The sequence below is a fragment of the Staurois parvus genome, unplaced genomic scaffold (assembly GCF_062004578.1).
Source record: "Staurois parvus isolate SC_StPar_1 unplaced genomic scaffold, SC_StPar_1.0 ptg002937l, whole genome shotgun sequence".
Lineage (NCBI taxonomy): Eukaryota > Metazoa > Chordata > Amphibia > Anura > Ranidae > Staurois > Staurois parvus.
The window spans coordinates 37,768-52,270 of NW_028320733.1; the positions used below are offsets into that span (position 1 = coordinate 37,768).

Consider the following 14,503-nt stretch of genomic DNA (forward strand, 5'->3'; position numbering starts at 1 on the left):
CGTCCCCCTCTGGTTGATGATGCAGTCTCTGAAATGCATCCCAGATGCATCCGGAATCTGACACATTCTAACTCAGCATCTTTATCTGGCAGACAGCGAGTTATGGTGCGTCTGCAGCCCAATACAGGACCAATCAATACGACTCTATCCACCTTCTAGAAATTCCACCCACATCCACCATCAGGAGGACCAGTACTATCCATCTTCTATACTGGAGGACCAGTCCTATCCATCTTCTATACTGGAGGACCAGTACTATCCATTTTCTATACTGGAGGACCAGTACTATCCATCTTCTATACTGGATGATCAGTAGTATCCTTCTTCTCTACTGGAGGACCAGTACTATCCATATTCTATACTGGAGGACCAGTACTATCCATCTTCTATACTGGAGGACCAGTACTATCCATCTTCTATACTGGAGGACCAGTACTATCCATCTTCTATACTGGAGGACCAGTAGTATCCATCTTCTATACTGGAGGACCATTCCTATCCATCTTCTATACTGGAAGATCAGTACTATCCATCTTCTATACTGGATGATCAGTAGTATCCTTCTTCTCTACTGGAGGACCATTCCTATCCATCTTCTATACTGGAGGATCAGTACTATCCATCTTCTATACTGGATGATCAGTAGTATCCTTCTTCTCTACTGGAGGACCAGTACTATCCATATTCTATACTGGAGGACAAGTAGTATCCTTCTTCTATACTGGAGGACTATTCCTATCCATCTTCTATACTGGAGGACCATTCCTATCCATCTTCTATACTGGAGGACCATTCCTATCCATCTTCTATACTGGAGGACCATTCCTTTCCATCTTCTATACTGGAGGACCAGTACTATCCTTCTTCTATACTGGAGGACCAGTAGCATCCTTCTTCTATACTGGAGGACCAGTAGTATCCTTCTTTTATACTGAAGGACCAGTAGTATCCTTCTTCTATACTGGAGGACCAGTCCTATCCATCTTCTATACTGGAGGAGCATTCCTATCCATCTTCTGTACTGGAGGACCAGTCCTATCCATCTTCTGTACTGGAGGACCAATCCTATCCTTCTTCTGTACTGGTGGACCAGTCCTTTCCATCTTCTGTACTGGTGGACCAGGCCAATCCTTCTTCTGTACTGGTGGACCAGTCCCTTCCATTTTCTGTACTGGAGGACCAGGCCTATCCTTCCTCTATACTGGAGTACCAATCCTATCCATCTTCTGTACTGGAGGACCAGTCCTATCCTTCTTCTATACTGGAGGACCAGTCCTATCCATCTTCTATACTGGTGGACCAGTCCTATCCATCTTCTATACTGGAGGACCAGTACTATCCATCTTCTATACTAGAGGACCAGTACTATCCTTCTTCTATATTGGAGGACCAGGCCTATCCTTCTTCTGTACTGGTGGACCAGTCCTTTCCATCTTCTATGCTGGAGGACCAAGCCTATCTTTCTTCTATACTGGAGGACCAGGCCTATCCTTCTTTTATACTGGAGGACCAGTCCTATCCATCTTCTATACTGGAGGACCAGGCCTATCCATATATACATATAGCAACAAAAAAAATTTTCAGCGGAACAGTCAAGTGCAGCATATAAAAATCAAATATAAAAAATGTTCAATAAATGTGAAACAGTAAAGTGCAGCATAAAAGTGAGAATATATAAAGTCCATAAAATATCAGTGGAGTAAGAGCTATAAATTGTCCGTAAGGATATAAGTACGGCAATCCCGGTGAAATATTGTGAAGTGATCCAGTAGGGAATCCACCACCTCTGTCAGATGTACACTCACCAGACATCTACTGGTAAACGGCATGTAAGCACATCTCATCTGGGTACAGGTAACAGCAATGAAGCCTCTGCAAGGGCTGCTCAGCCAAGGGCACAAAACGCAGATGGACCCTCTCATATGAGGAATAGCAAGATGACCACCGTTCCAACCTTCGGCAATGGCGGCGTGATGTCAGCAAGTGCTGCTCTACCCGACGTGTTTCGTGCGCATGCATGTCTTCAGGGGTACGCTCACTGTGGGTGTTGCATGTCATTAGAGACTGCAAAGTCTAGTCTTTTCAATCTGACAGATCCTGCCTTACTAGAAGTGGGTTCATTTAGACGTAAACCGTAACTGGAGGATATTTTGTTTGCTCTTTAAAAATTTTAAAGGTTTTCCCCTATAAATTTGTCGCCTTTTTTCATGATTTTACCATCTCAGTGCTGTTGATTGCCCCCAGCCTCTTTCAACCACTTCCTGTCTACATATACATGCAATGGCAGCAGCAGGGGTGGACTGACAACTCATGGGGCCCCCCGGGCAATAGGGTATCATGGGGCCCCTGTGTCCTTGCCCACACTCAAAAAAGCCTATAAAAAAGTTCCAGGGGCATCTCATGGAGCAGTGCCCGAGTGCTCGAATGGTCAGTCCGCCCCTGGTCAGCAGTACATCATAGCCTTGAACCAGCTTCCGGATAGTGACAACAGTGGACCATGTCTGATCGATGCGTGTCCCTATAGTCACTTGTGGTCACCACCAGAAGCATTGTGAGAGGTGACAACGTAGGAGAGAAAATTGCGAGACAGTTGTCACCCCATTACGAGAAGTGCCTGTTATTCAGCAATCTTGTGACTTCTATCAGTGTCCAGCAGAGCACTGGTTAAAGCTTGTAGGAGGAGTTTTTATTCTGCTCTGACTGTCCTATGAGGCTGCATAACCCCTGACCCCATGGCTGGACAGTGCTGATTGGCCCTTTGCTGATCACATGCACCCTCCCAAGAAAAAAAAAACTCTCTAGCAATAGACACCAAATTGAGCATGTGCAGCTTGCCCCCAAGTCTCTCTTCTATCAGCAGATGGATTGGGGATAGTAGAAGAAGGGGAGGATCAGAGAAGACAGGATCAAACAGTCTTTTTGCACCCCTTAGGTTCCACAGTCAGAATAACAAGTGCCTGTCAGGCTCATTGGAGTTTGTGTTAATGAAGGCTGCAGATTGAAAAAGACTTTTGAAATGACACCAATATGTTAGAGCTTACGAGATTTTAGTGATCATTTACTTTACGTATTTGTCTAACTCAGCCTTTCTCGATAAGGGTGCCATGTCCTTCATGTAAACCTCCCCTGAGTGCAACTCAGGCTGGCCATACACTATACAATTTTCTGTCCAATTTCTGCCTAATTTCCTTTAGATTTACCTTCAACTATGTAGTGCAAGAGCCGGCCTGATTGGATACAACCGAAAGTGTTGTTAGGTTTGACCTCATATTATATGGTTTTTGGTAAATCTAAACCAAAAATCTCGAGAAAATTGTATAATGTATGGCAAACTGCTCAGATCTACACAGTACAAGAAGAAAACAAACGTGTACATTATATTGTATGACAAGTAACAATGTAACATACAATGTATCATCAGTTTGTATGCTGACACCTCTGTCCCTCTCTGTTCCCAGTATATGTCTGGATTCGGCAATGAGTTTGCCTCGGAGGATCCTCGCTGCCCAGGTGCCTTACCTGAGGGACAGGTGAGTCCACAGTACATTATACAGGGTGTCCCTGAAGTCAGGACATGTCGGCCAAATGCAGATTGTCAATACATTTATCATCGTTTTATGTCATTGGAATATTAATCAATAACATCTTCAATGGGATTTCCTCCATTTGTGAGGCAAAGTTCCATATGCTTTGCAAGATTCACATGAACCCGATGCAGTAACTCCCCATTTCCGGCAATTTGAGTACATTCGTTCATGATGCGTTCCTTCAGGTGATTCACATCTGTGATTTTCACTGAGTACTCCTTTAGCATACCTAAAAAAAGTCAAGGGGACCCCGCATTCACTATATCCGCTCCCCCGGACCCCGCATTCACTATATCCGCTCTCCCGGACCCCGCATTCACTATATCCGCTCTCCCCGGACCCCGCATTCACTATATCCGCTCTCCCCGGACCCCGCATTCACTATATCCGCTCTCCCCGGATCCCGCATTCACTATATCCGCTCTCCCCGGACCCCGCATTCACTATATCCGCTCTCCCCGGACCCCGCATTCACTATATCTGGTCTCCATGGACTCCGCATTCACTATAGCCGCTCTCCCCGGACCCCGCATTCACTATATCCGCTCTCCCCGGACCCCGCATTCACTGTATCCGCTCTCCCCGGACCCCGCATTCACTATATCCGGTCTCCCCGGACCCCGCATTCACTATATCGGCTCTCCCCGGACCCCGCATTCACTGTATCCGCTCTCCCCGGACCCCGCATTCACTATATCCGCTCTCCCCGGACCCCGCATTCACTATATCCCCTCTCCCCGGACCCCGCATTCACTATATCCGCTCTCCCCGGACCCCGCATTCACTATATCCCCTCTCCCCGGACCCCGCATTCACTATATCCCCTCTCCCCGGACCCCGCATTCACTATATCCCCTCTCCCCGGACCCCGCATTCACTATATCCGCTCTCCCCGGACCCCGCATTCACTATATCCCCTCTCCCCAGACCCCGCATTCACTATATCCCCTCTCCCCGGACCCCGCATTCACTATATCCGCTCTCCCCGGACCCCGCATTCACTATATCCGCTCTCCCCGGACCCCGCATTCACTATATCCGCTCTCCCCGGACCCCGCATTCACTATATCCGCTCTCCCCGGACCCCGCATTCACTATATCCGCTCTCCCCGGACCCCGCATTCACTATATCCGCTCTCCCCGGACCCCGCATTCACTATATCCGCTCTCCCCGGACCCCGCATTCACTATACCCGCTCTCCCCGGACCCCGCATTCACTATATCCGCTCTCCCCGGACCCCGCATTCACTATATCCCCTCTCCCCGGACCCCGCATTCACTATATCCTCTCTCCCCGGACCCCGCATTCACTATATCCCCTCTCCCCGGACCCCGCATTCACTATATCCCCTCTCCCCGGACCCTGCATTCACTATATCCTCTCTCCCCGGACCCCGCATTCACTATATCCCCTCTCCCCGGACCCTGCATTCACTATATCCCCTCTCCCCGGACCCCGCATTCACTATATCCGGTCTCCCCGGACCCCGCATTCACTATATCCCCTCTCCCCGGACCCTATATGTACACATATAGTGATATTTCCTGTGTCCAGACTTTAGTGACATCCTGTAGAAGAGGTTATTGGGTGGCATCACAAATTCTTCAATAGGGAGAAATAAACTTCCACCATAATGTGTGTGCTTCACTCTCAGTCACCAACCAGATTCCACTATTCTCTGCTGGTTTTATTAATATTATTTTTATTTAAATTTAATATGATACAATAATATAGCTCTGACATATACCGCAGCGCTGTACAGAGATCACTGAGCCAGTCACATGTCCAGAGGAGCTTACATGCTAATGTCCCCTCCCCCACAGTCACATCAGTCTCTGTACCAGAGGAGCTTACACTCTAATGTCCCCTCCCCCACAGTCACATCAGTCTCTGTACCAGAGGAGCTTACACTCTAATGTCCCCTCCTCCACAGTCACATCAGTCTCCGTACCAGAGGAGCTTACACTCTAATGTCCCCTCCCCCACAGTCACATCAGTCTCTGTACCAGAGGAGCTTACACTCTAATGTCCCCTCCTCCACAGTCACATCAGTCTCTGTATCAGAGGAGCTTACACTCTAATGTCCCCTACCCCACAGTCACATCAGTCTCTGTACCAGAGAAGCTTACACTCTAATGTCCCCTCCCCCACAGTCACATCAGTCTCTGTACCAGAGGAGCTTACACTCTAATGTCCCCTCCTCCACAGTCACATCAGTCTCTGTATCAGAGGAGCTTACACTCTAATGTCCCCTACCCCACAGTCACATCGATCTCTGTATCAGAGGAGCTTACACACTAATGTCCCCTCCCCCACAGTCACATCTGTCTCTGCACCAGAGGAGCTTACACTCTAATGTCCCCTCCCCCACAGTCACATCTGTCTCTGTACCAGAAGAGCTTACACTCTAATGTCCCCTCCCCCACAGTCACACACTGTTCAATGTAAATCTGTCAGTGTGTGGGAGGATCCCTGTTTCTATTGTCTGTTACAGAATAATCCCCAGGTTTGTCCGCACGGTCTGTACGCAGAGCAGCTCTCCGGCTCGGCCTTCACCTGTCCCAGGAGCTCCAATAAGAGAAGGTACCCTCTGATGTTCTGTGTTCATTCTGTGATTTGTGCCCAGGATCCGATCTATGACAACCTGAGATGCCAGCTGTATCGTCTAATCCCCCCCGGGGCCCAGTATGTGGCAGGAGGGTCACATGTGGCCCTTTGATACTTCTCGTGTGGCCCTTTGTAGACCCCAGTTATGGCAGTGGGAGCATTGATTTGTAAAGAAGCAGTAATAACAGAGATTTCTAACCATCTCCCATCACAGATTAATGCTGAATTCTTTTTTTAATCACACCAATATTTGATGACAATTAACAATGTATCGACTCATTCATTTTTTTCATCTTTGCATATATATTCTTCAGCTGTGCTGGAAAGTATTCTTCAACGAAACACTTCAGTGGGCCATTCTGGGTTTTTTTCCTAAATGTAGAACTCCCAACCAGGGGCAGACTGACAACTCATGGGGCCCCCGGGCAATAGGGGATCATGGGGCCCCTGTGTCCTTGCCCAAACTCAAAAAGCCTATGAAAAAGGTACCAGGGGCATCTCATGGGGCCCCCTACTGACCCCGAGTTTCCAACTGGTCAGTCCGCCCCTGCTCCCAACATGAGTTTTCTTTCCATCTCTGGATAGTGAGAGGAAGGATTGGATCCCCTTCCTGACACCAGATGCAAAGGGTGCCGGAGTTCCGGTTCAACGTAATTGGAGTCGTTTGCTATTGGTTACCACCCTTGGCACAAAACCACTTCTTCTTGCATTGCTTCCTTCAAGGGACAGTCCACCTAAAAATGATGTCAGTCAGTTGTAGGAGGACTGTTCTGGGCTGGGCTTCTGTTGTATCTTGGCTGGTTGTTTTCTAGCTCAGACTTTGTATGTTCCAACTCTTCCTGTTATATCCTTCATAACGTAAAGAGACTTGGGAACTCAGCACAGGGATGGTGGGAACCCCTCATAATGGGCACAGCGGGTGTACAGACCCGGGAACTCAGCACAGGGATGGTGGGAACCCCTCATAATGGGCACAGCGGGTGTACAGACCCGGGAACTCAGCACAGGGATGGTTGGAACCCCTCATAATGGGCACAGCGGGTGTACAGACCTGGGAACTCAGCACAGGGATGGTGGGAACCCCTCATAATGGTCACAGTAGGTGTGCAGACCTGGGAACTCAACACAAGGATGGTGGGAATCCCTCATAATGGGCACAGCGGGTGTACAGACCTGGGAACTCAGAACCGAGATGGTGGGAACCCCTCATAATGGGCATAGCGGGTGCACAGACCTGGGAACTCAGAACAGAGATGGTGGGAACCCCTCATAATGGTCACAGTAGGTGTGCAGACCTGAGAACTCAGCATAGGGATGGTGGGAACCTCTCATAATGGGCACAGTGGGTGTACAGACCTGGGAACTCAGAACAGAGATGGTGGGAACCCCTCATAATGGGCACAGTAGGTGTGCAGATCTGGGAACTCAGCACAGGGATGGTGGGACCCCTCATATTGGGCACAGCAGGTGTTCAGACCTGGAAACTCAGCACAGGGATGGTGGGAACCCATCATAATCGACACAGTAGGTATGTAGACCAGGAAATTGGTGCAGGGATGGTGGGAGTTTCTCATAATGGACACAGCAGGTGTACAGACCTGGGAACTCCGCACGGGGATGGTGGGAACCCCTCATAATGGGCACAGTAGGTGTGCAGACCTGGGAACTCCGTATAGGGATGGTGGGAACCCCTCATAATGGGCACAGCGGGTGTACAGACCTGGGAACTCAGCACAGGGATGGTGGGAACCCCTCATATTGGGCACAGCAGGTGTGCAGGGAACCTGGGAACTCTCTGGTTCACTGATCCAATGGAGATCTAGTACTATGTACCTCCAGTAGGACACTAGAATATCCTGAAGACCTTTCTTCTCTGACTTGATAATGATGTCTTGTCCTTCACTGTTGGCAGCTGGCTGTATCGTATTTTACCTTCTGTCCGCCACAAACCATTTCAGCCGTACAAGCAGAGTAACCTGACTCATAACTGGGATGAAGTGGAACCGGATCCCAATCAGGTACTGTGGGAAAAAGATCGATATTTTACATTGGGTGATGGATCGGTCATTATAAATGGGTGAAGTAAAAAAACGCCAACAAACCTATCAGTGTGTGAAACGGACATTCCCTATTGACCATGGCCATATCTGTTCACTAGCCACACAGGCTATTCGCTATGGCAACATGGCCAATGGGTGGGAGGGGGTCAAGGGCGCTTAGATGCCAACATAGGGCGCTGATAGTCAGTATCACAATCTGGTGTCTAATTAAATATTCAAGACTGCCTGCCAGTGCTATCCACCCATGCACATCCTTTTTTTTATCTTTACACCAGAGATACATATGGCCAAAATTATGTGGACCCTTCGCCAAACAACTCCAGGTGTCTCCTGCGAAGGGTACTGCAGCACACAAAGACATTTTAGGCAATTGTTCGCTATCAACCTTTTGATGGTGAAGGACCTTTTTTGTTTCAGAATGACTGTGCCCCTGTGTACAAAATTGACTCCATAAAGACATGGTTTGACCTGTTTGGTATGGAGGAACTTGAGTGTCCTGTACAAAGCCCTGACCTCAACCCTACTGAATACTTTTGTGATAAATGGGAATGCTGAGTCAGGTCTTCTCATCATCAGGACCTGACCCTACAATGGGTACAAATTCCTGCAGACACACTACAAAATCTTGTGGGAAGCCTTCCAGATGAATGAAGGCTGTTATAGCCACAACGGAGGGGGCAACCTCATATTAATGCCCATGGTTTTGGAATGGGATGTCCTACAAGGTCACTTGGGTGTGATAGTCAAGTGGGATGTCCTACAAGTTCATAAATGTGTGATAATCAAGAAGGATGTTCTACAAGCTCATATAGGAGTGATGATCAGGTGGGATGTCCTACATGTTCAAATAAGTATGATGTTCAGGTGGGATGTCCAACAAGTCCATATAGGTATGATGGTCAGGTGGGATGTTCTACAAGCTCATATAGGTGTATTATGTCCTAAAAGCTCCTATAGGTGTTATGGTCAAGTGGGATGACCTACAAGCTCCTATAGGTGTTATGGTCAAGTGGGATGACCTACAAACTCATATAGGCATGATGTTCTGGTGGGATGACCTACAACCTCATATGGGTATGATGCTCAGGTGGGACGACCTACAAGCTCATATAGGTATGGTGTTCTGGTGGGACGACCTACAAGCTCATATAGGTATGATGTTCTGGTGGGACGACCTACAAGCTCATATAGGTATGATGTTCTGGTGGGATGACCTACAAGCTCATATAGGTATGATGTTCAGGTGGGATGACCTACAAGCTCATATAGGTATGATGTTCAGGTGGGATGACCTACAAGCTCATATAGGTATGGTGTTCTGGTGGGATGAACTACGAGCTCATATAGGTATGATGTTCAGGTGGGATGATCTACGAGCTCATATAGGTATGATGTTCAGGTGGGACGACCTACAAGCTCATATAGGTATGATGTTCAGGTGGGACGACCTACAAGCTCATATAGGTATGATGTTCAGGTGGGACGACCTACGAGCTCATATAGGTATGATGTTTAGGTGGGATGACCTACGAGCTCATATAGGTATGATGTTCTGGTGGGATGACCTACGAGCTCATATAGGTATGATGTTCTGGTGGGATGACCTACGAGCTCATATAGGTATGATGTTCAGGTGGGATGACCTACAAGCTCATATAGGTATGGTGTTCTGGTGGGATGACCTACGAGCTCATATAGGTATGATGTTCAGGTGGGATGATCTACGAGCTCATATAGGTATGATGTTCAGGTGGGACGACCTACAAGCTCATATAGGTATGATGTTCAGGTGGGATGACCTACAAGCTCATATAGGTATGATGTTCAGGTGGGACGACCTACAAGCTCATATAGGTATGATGTTTAGGTGGGATGACCTACAAGCTCATATAGGTATGATGGTGAGGTGAAATGACCTACAAGCTCATATAGGTATGATGGTCAGGTGGAATGACCTACAAGCTCATATAGGTATGATGTTCTGGTGGGATGACCTACGAGCTCATATAGGTATGATGTTCAGGTAGGATGACCTACGAGCTCATATAGGTATGATGTTCAGGTAGGATGACCTACGAGCTCATATAGGTATGATGTTCTGGTGGGATGACCTACGAGCTCATATAGGTATGATGTTCAGGTAGGATGACCTACGAGCTCATATAGGTATGATGTTCAGGTAGGATGACCTACGAGCTCATATAGGTATGATGTTCAGGTAGGATGACCTACGAGCTCATATAGGTATGATGTTCTGGTAGGATGACCTACAAGCTCATATAGGTATGGTGTTCTGGTGGGATGACCTACAAGCTCATATAGGTATGATGGTCAGGTGTACCCAAACATTAGGCTATATAGTATATATAATTATACATTCTAAATTCCCCTATTAACTAGTTTGTGTTCCTCTGCAGTTGAGGTGGAAATCATTCATAATAGAGGAGAAGAAGCAGGACTTTGTGGATGTAAGTATTTTTTTTTGTAACAAAAGAATCAAACCCCCACCCAGCTCATGAACTGTGTTTGCTGATAATATTTATGTTGACAATCTGTTTACTTTCAAATCTGACAAAATGGCATTTAACTCCTATGTAAATTTAGTTGATAAGTAAGAAGTAATGACCTGTGCCGTCTATGCCTTGGCAGGGTTTGCGCACAATCTGTGGAGCCGGTGATGTAAAGTCACGCAATGGAATTGCCATCCATATTTACACGTGCAACACCTCCATGATTGACAGGTATGAGGGTAATATGGACTTTCTGTACTTTTTCCCTGAACTCACACTCTACCCTCTAATATAGCACCATGTGCAACGTGTATCTTCATACTGTCCCTGCTCTCTATCCTGCCCCTGTCCCTGCTCTCTATCCTGCCCCTGTCCCTGCTCTCTATTCTGCCCCGTCCCTGCTCTCTATCCTGCCCCTGTCCCTGCTCTCTATCCTGCCCTGCTCTTTATTCTTCCTCTGCTCTCTTTCTTGTTCCTGTGTCTGCTTTCTATTTTGTACATGTCCCTGCTCTCTATCATTTTCCTGTGTCTGTGCTCTCTCCTATCCCACTCCCTGCCCTCTTTTATGTCATTGTCCCTGCCCTCTATCCTGTCCCTGCCCCAGTTGTCTATCCTCTCCCTGCCCTCTGTCCTGTCCCTGCTCTCTGTCCAGTCCCTGTCCTCTATCCTGTCCCTGTCCTTTATCCTGTTGCTGCTTTCTATTCTGTCCATCTGTCTGCCCTATATCCTGTCCCTCCCCCTGCCCTCTATCCTATCCCGTCCCTGCCCTCTGTCCCGTCCCTCCTCCTCCTCTCTATCCTGTCCCTGCTCTCTATCCTGTCCCTCCTCCTCCTCTCTATCCTGTCCCTGCCCTCCATCCTGCCCCTGCTCTCTATCCTGCCCCTGCTCTCCATCCTGCTCCTGCCCTTTATCCTGTCCCTCTCCCTGTTCCTGCCCCTGCCCTCTATCCTGTCCCTGCCCTTTATCCTGCCCCTGCCCTCTATCCTGTCCCTGCCCTCTATCCTGTCCCTGCCCCCGCCTTCTATCCCACCTCTGTCCAGTCCCTGCCCTCTGTCCAGTCCCTGCTCTCTATCCTGTCCCTGCCCTCTGTCCAGTCCCTGCCCTCTGTCCAGTCCCTGCCCTCTGTCCAGTCCCTGCCCTCTGTCCCTGTCCCTGCCCTCTATCCTGTCCCAGTCCCTGCCCTCTATCTGCTCTCTATGCTGTCCCTGTCCCTGCTCTCTCTCTCTGTTCTTCACTCTACACTCTGTCCCTGTCCCTGCTCTCTCTCTCTGTCCTTCACTCTACACTCTGTCCCTGTCCCTGCTCTCTCTGTCCTTCGCTCTACACTCTGTCCCTGTCCCTGCTCTCTCTGTCCTTCGCTCTACACTCTGTCCCTGTCCCTGCTCTCTCTGTCCTTTGCTCTACACTCTGTCCCTGTCCTTCGCTCTACACTCTGTCCCTGTCCCTGCTCTCTCTGTCCTTTGCTCTACACTCTGTCCCTGTCTCAGCTCTCTCTGTCCTTCGCTCTACACTCTGTCCCTGTCCCAGCTCTCTCTGTCCTTCGTTCTACACTCTGTCCCTGTCCCAGCTCTCTCTCTCTGTCCTTCGCTCTACACTCTGTCCCTGTCCCAGCTCTCTCTCTGTCCTTCGCTCTACACTCTGTCCCTGTCCCTGCTCTCTCTGTCCTTCCCTCTACACTCTGTCCCTGTCCCTGCTCTCTCTGTCCTTCGCTCTACACTCTGTCCCTGTCCCTGCTCTCTCTGTCCTTCGTTCTACACTCTGTCCCTGTCCCAGCTCTCTCTCTCTGTCCTTCGCTCTACACTCTGTCCCTGTCCCAGCTCTCTCTCTGTCCTTCGCTCTACACTCTGTCCCTGTCCCTGCTCTCTCTGTCCTTCCCTCTACACTCTGTCCCTGTCCCTGCTCTCTCTGTCCTTCGCTCTACACTCTGTCCCTGTCCCTGCTCTCTCTGTCCTTCGCTCTACACTCTGTCCCTGTCCCAGCTCTCTCTGTCCTTCGCTCTACACTCTGTCCCTGTCCCTGCTCTCTCTGTCCTTCGCTCTACACTCTGTAGAGGGAAGGACAGAGAGAGCAGGGACAGGGACACTCTGTCCCTGTCCCAGCTCTCTCTGTCCTTCGCTCTACACTCTGTCCCTGTCCCAGCTCTCTCTGTCCTTCGCTCTACACTCTGTCCCTGTCCCAGCTCTCTCTGTCCTTCGCTCTACACTCTGTCCCTGTCCCAGCTCTCTCTGTCCTTCGCTCTACACTCTGTCCCTGTCCCAGCTCTCTCTGTCCTTCGCTCTACACTCTGTCCCTGTCCCAGCTCTCTCTGTCCTTCGCTCTACACTCTGTCCCTGTCCCAGCTCTCTCTGTCCTTCGTTCTACACTCTGTCCCTGTCCCAGCTCTCTCTGTCCTTCGCTCTACACTCTGTCCCTGCTTTCTCTCTCTGTTCTCCGCTCTACACTCTGTCCCTGTCCCTGTCCCAGCTCTCTCTGTCCTTCGCTCTACACTCTGTCCCTGTCCCAGCTCTCTCTGTCCTTCGCTCTACACTCTGTCCCTGTCCCAGCTCTCTCTGTCCTTCGCTCTACACTCTGTCCCTGTCCCAGCTCTCTCTGTCCTTCGCTCTTCACTCTGTCCCTGTCCCAGCTCTCTCTGTCCTTCGCTCTACACTCTGTCCCTGTCCCAGCTCTCTCTGTCCTTCGCTCTACACTCTGTCCCTGTCCCAGCTCTCTCTGTCCTTCGCTCTACACTCTGTCCCTGTCCCAGCTCTCTCTGTCCTTCGCTCTACACTCTGTCCCTGTCCCAGCTCTCTCTGTCCTTCGCTCTACACTCTGTCCCTGTCCCAGCTCTCTCTGTCCTTCGCTCTACACTCTGTCCCTGTCCCAGCTCTCTCTGTCCTTCGCTCTACACTCTGTCCCTGTCCCTGCTCTCTCTGTCCTTCGCTCTACACTCTGTCCCTGCTCTCTCTGTCCTTCGCTCTACACTCTGTCCCTGTCCCTGCTCTCTCTGTCCTTCGCTCTACACTCTGTCCCTGCTCTCTCTGTCCTTCGCTCTACACTCTGTCCCTGTCCCTGCTCTCTCTGTCCTTCGCTCTACACTCTGTCCCTGTCCCTGCTCTCTCTGTCCTTCGCTCTACACTCTGTCCCTGTCCCTGCTCTCTCTGTCCTTCGCTCTACACTCTGTCCCTGTCCCTGCTCTCTCTGTCCTTCGCTCTACACTCTGTCCCTGCTCTCTCTGTCCTTCGCTCTACACTCTGTCCCTGTCCCAGCTCTCTCTGTCCTTCGCTCTACACTCTGTCCCTGTCCCTGCTCTCTCTGTCCTTCGCTCTACACTCTGTCCCTGTCCCTGCTCTCTCTGTCCTTCGCTCTACACTCTGTCCCTGTCCCTGCTCTCTCTGTCCTTCGCTCTACACTCTGTCCCTGTCCCAGCTCTCTCTGTCCTTCGCTCTACACTCTGTCCCTGTCCCTGCTCTCTCTGTCCTTCACTCTACACTCTGTCCCTGTCCCTGCTCTCTCTGTCCTTCGCTCTACACTCTGTCCCTGTCCCTGCTCTCTCTGTCCTTCGCTCTACACTCTGTCCCTGCTCTCTCTGTCCTTCGCTCTACACTCTGTCCCTGTCCCAGCTCTCTCTGTCCTTCGCTCTACACTCTGTCCCTGTCCCTGCTCTCTCTGTCCTTCGCTCTACACTCTGTCCCTGTCCCAGCTCTCTCTGTCCTTCGCTCTACACTCTGTCCCTGTCCCTGCTCTCTCTGTCCTTCGCT

General features: G+C 49.7%; 1 protein-coding gene across 1 annotated transcript in view; it reads left to right on the plus strand.

Annotated features, from left to right (window-relative positions):
* The window catches only part of LOC149428900 (homogentisate 1,2-dioxygenase-like), a 62,720-nt gene that overhangs the window by 24,250 nt on the left and 23,967 nt on the right, over positions 1-14,503 (plus strand). Inside the window, exons 2-6 of the mRNA XM_089666956.1 lie at positions 3,459-3,530; positions 6,084-6,172; positions 8,109-8,214; positions 10,674-10,724; positions 10,906-10,997. Coding sequence (XP_089523082.1) covers positions 3,459-3,530; positions 6,084-6,172; positions 8,109-8,214; positions 10,674-10,724; positions 10,906-10,997 — 410 coding nt within the window. The remainder of the gene's footprint in view (positions 1-3,458; positions 3,531-6,083; positions 6,173-8,108; positions 8,215-10,673; positions 10,725-10,905; positions 10,998-14,503) is intronic.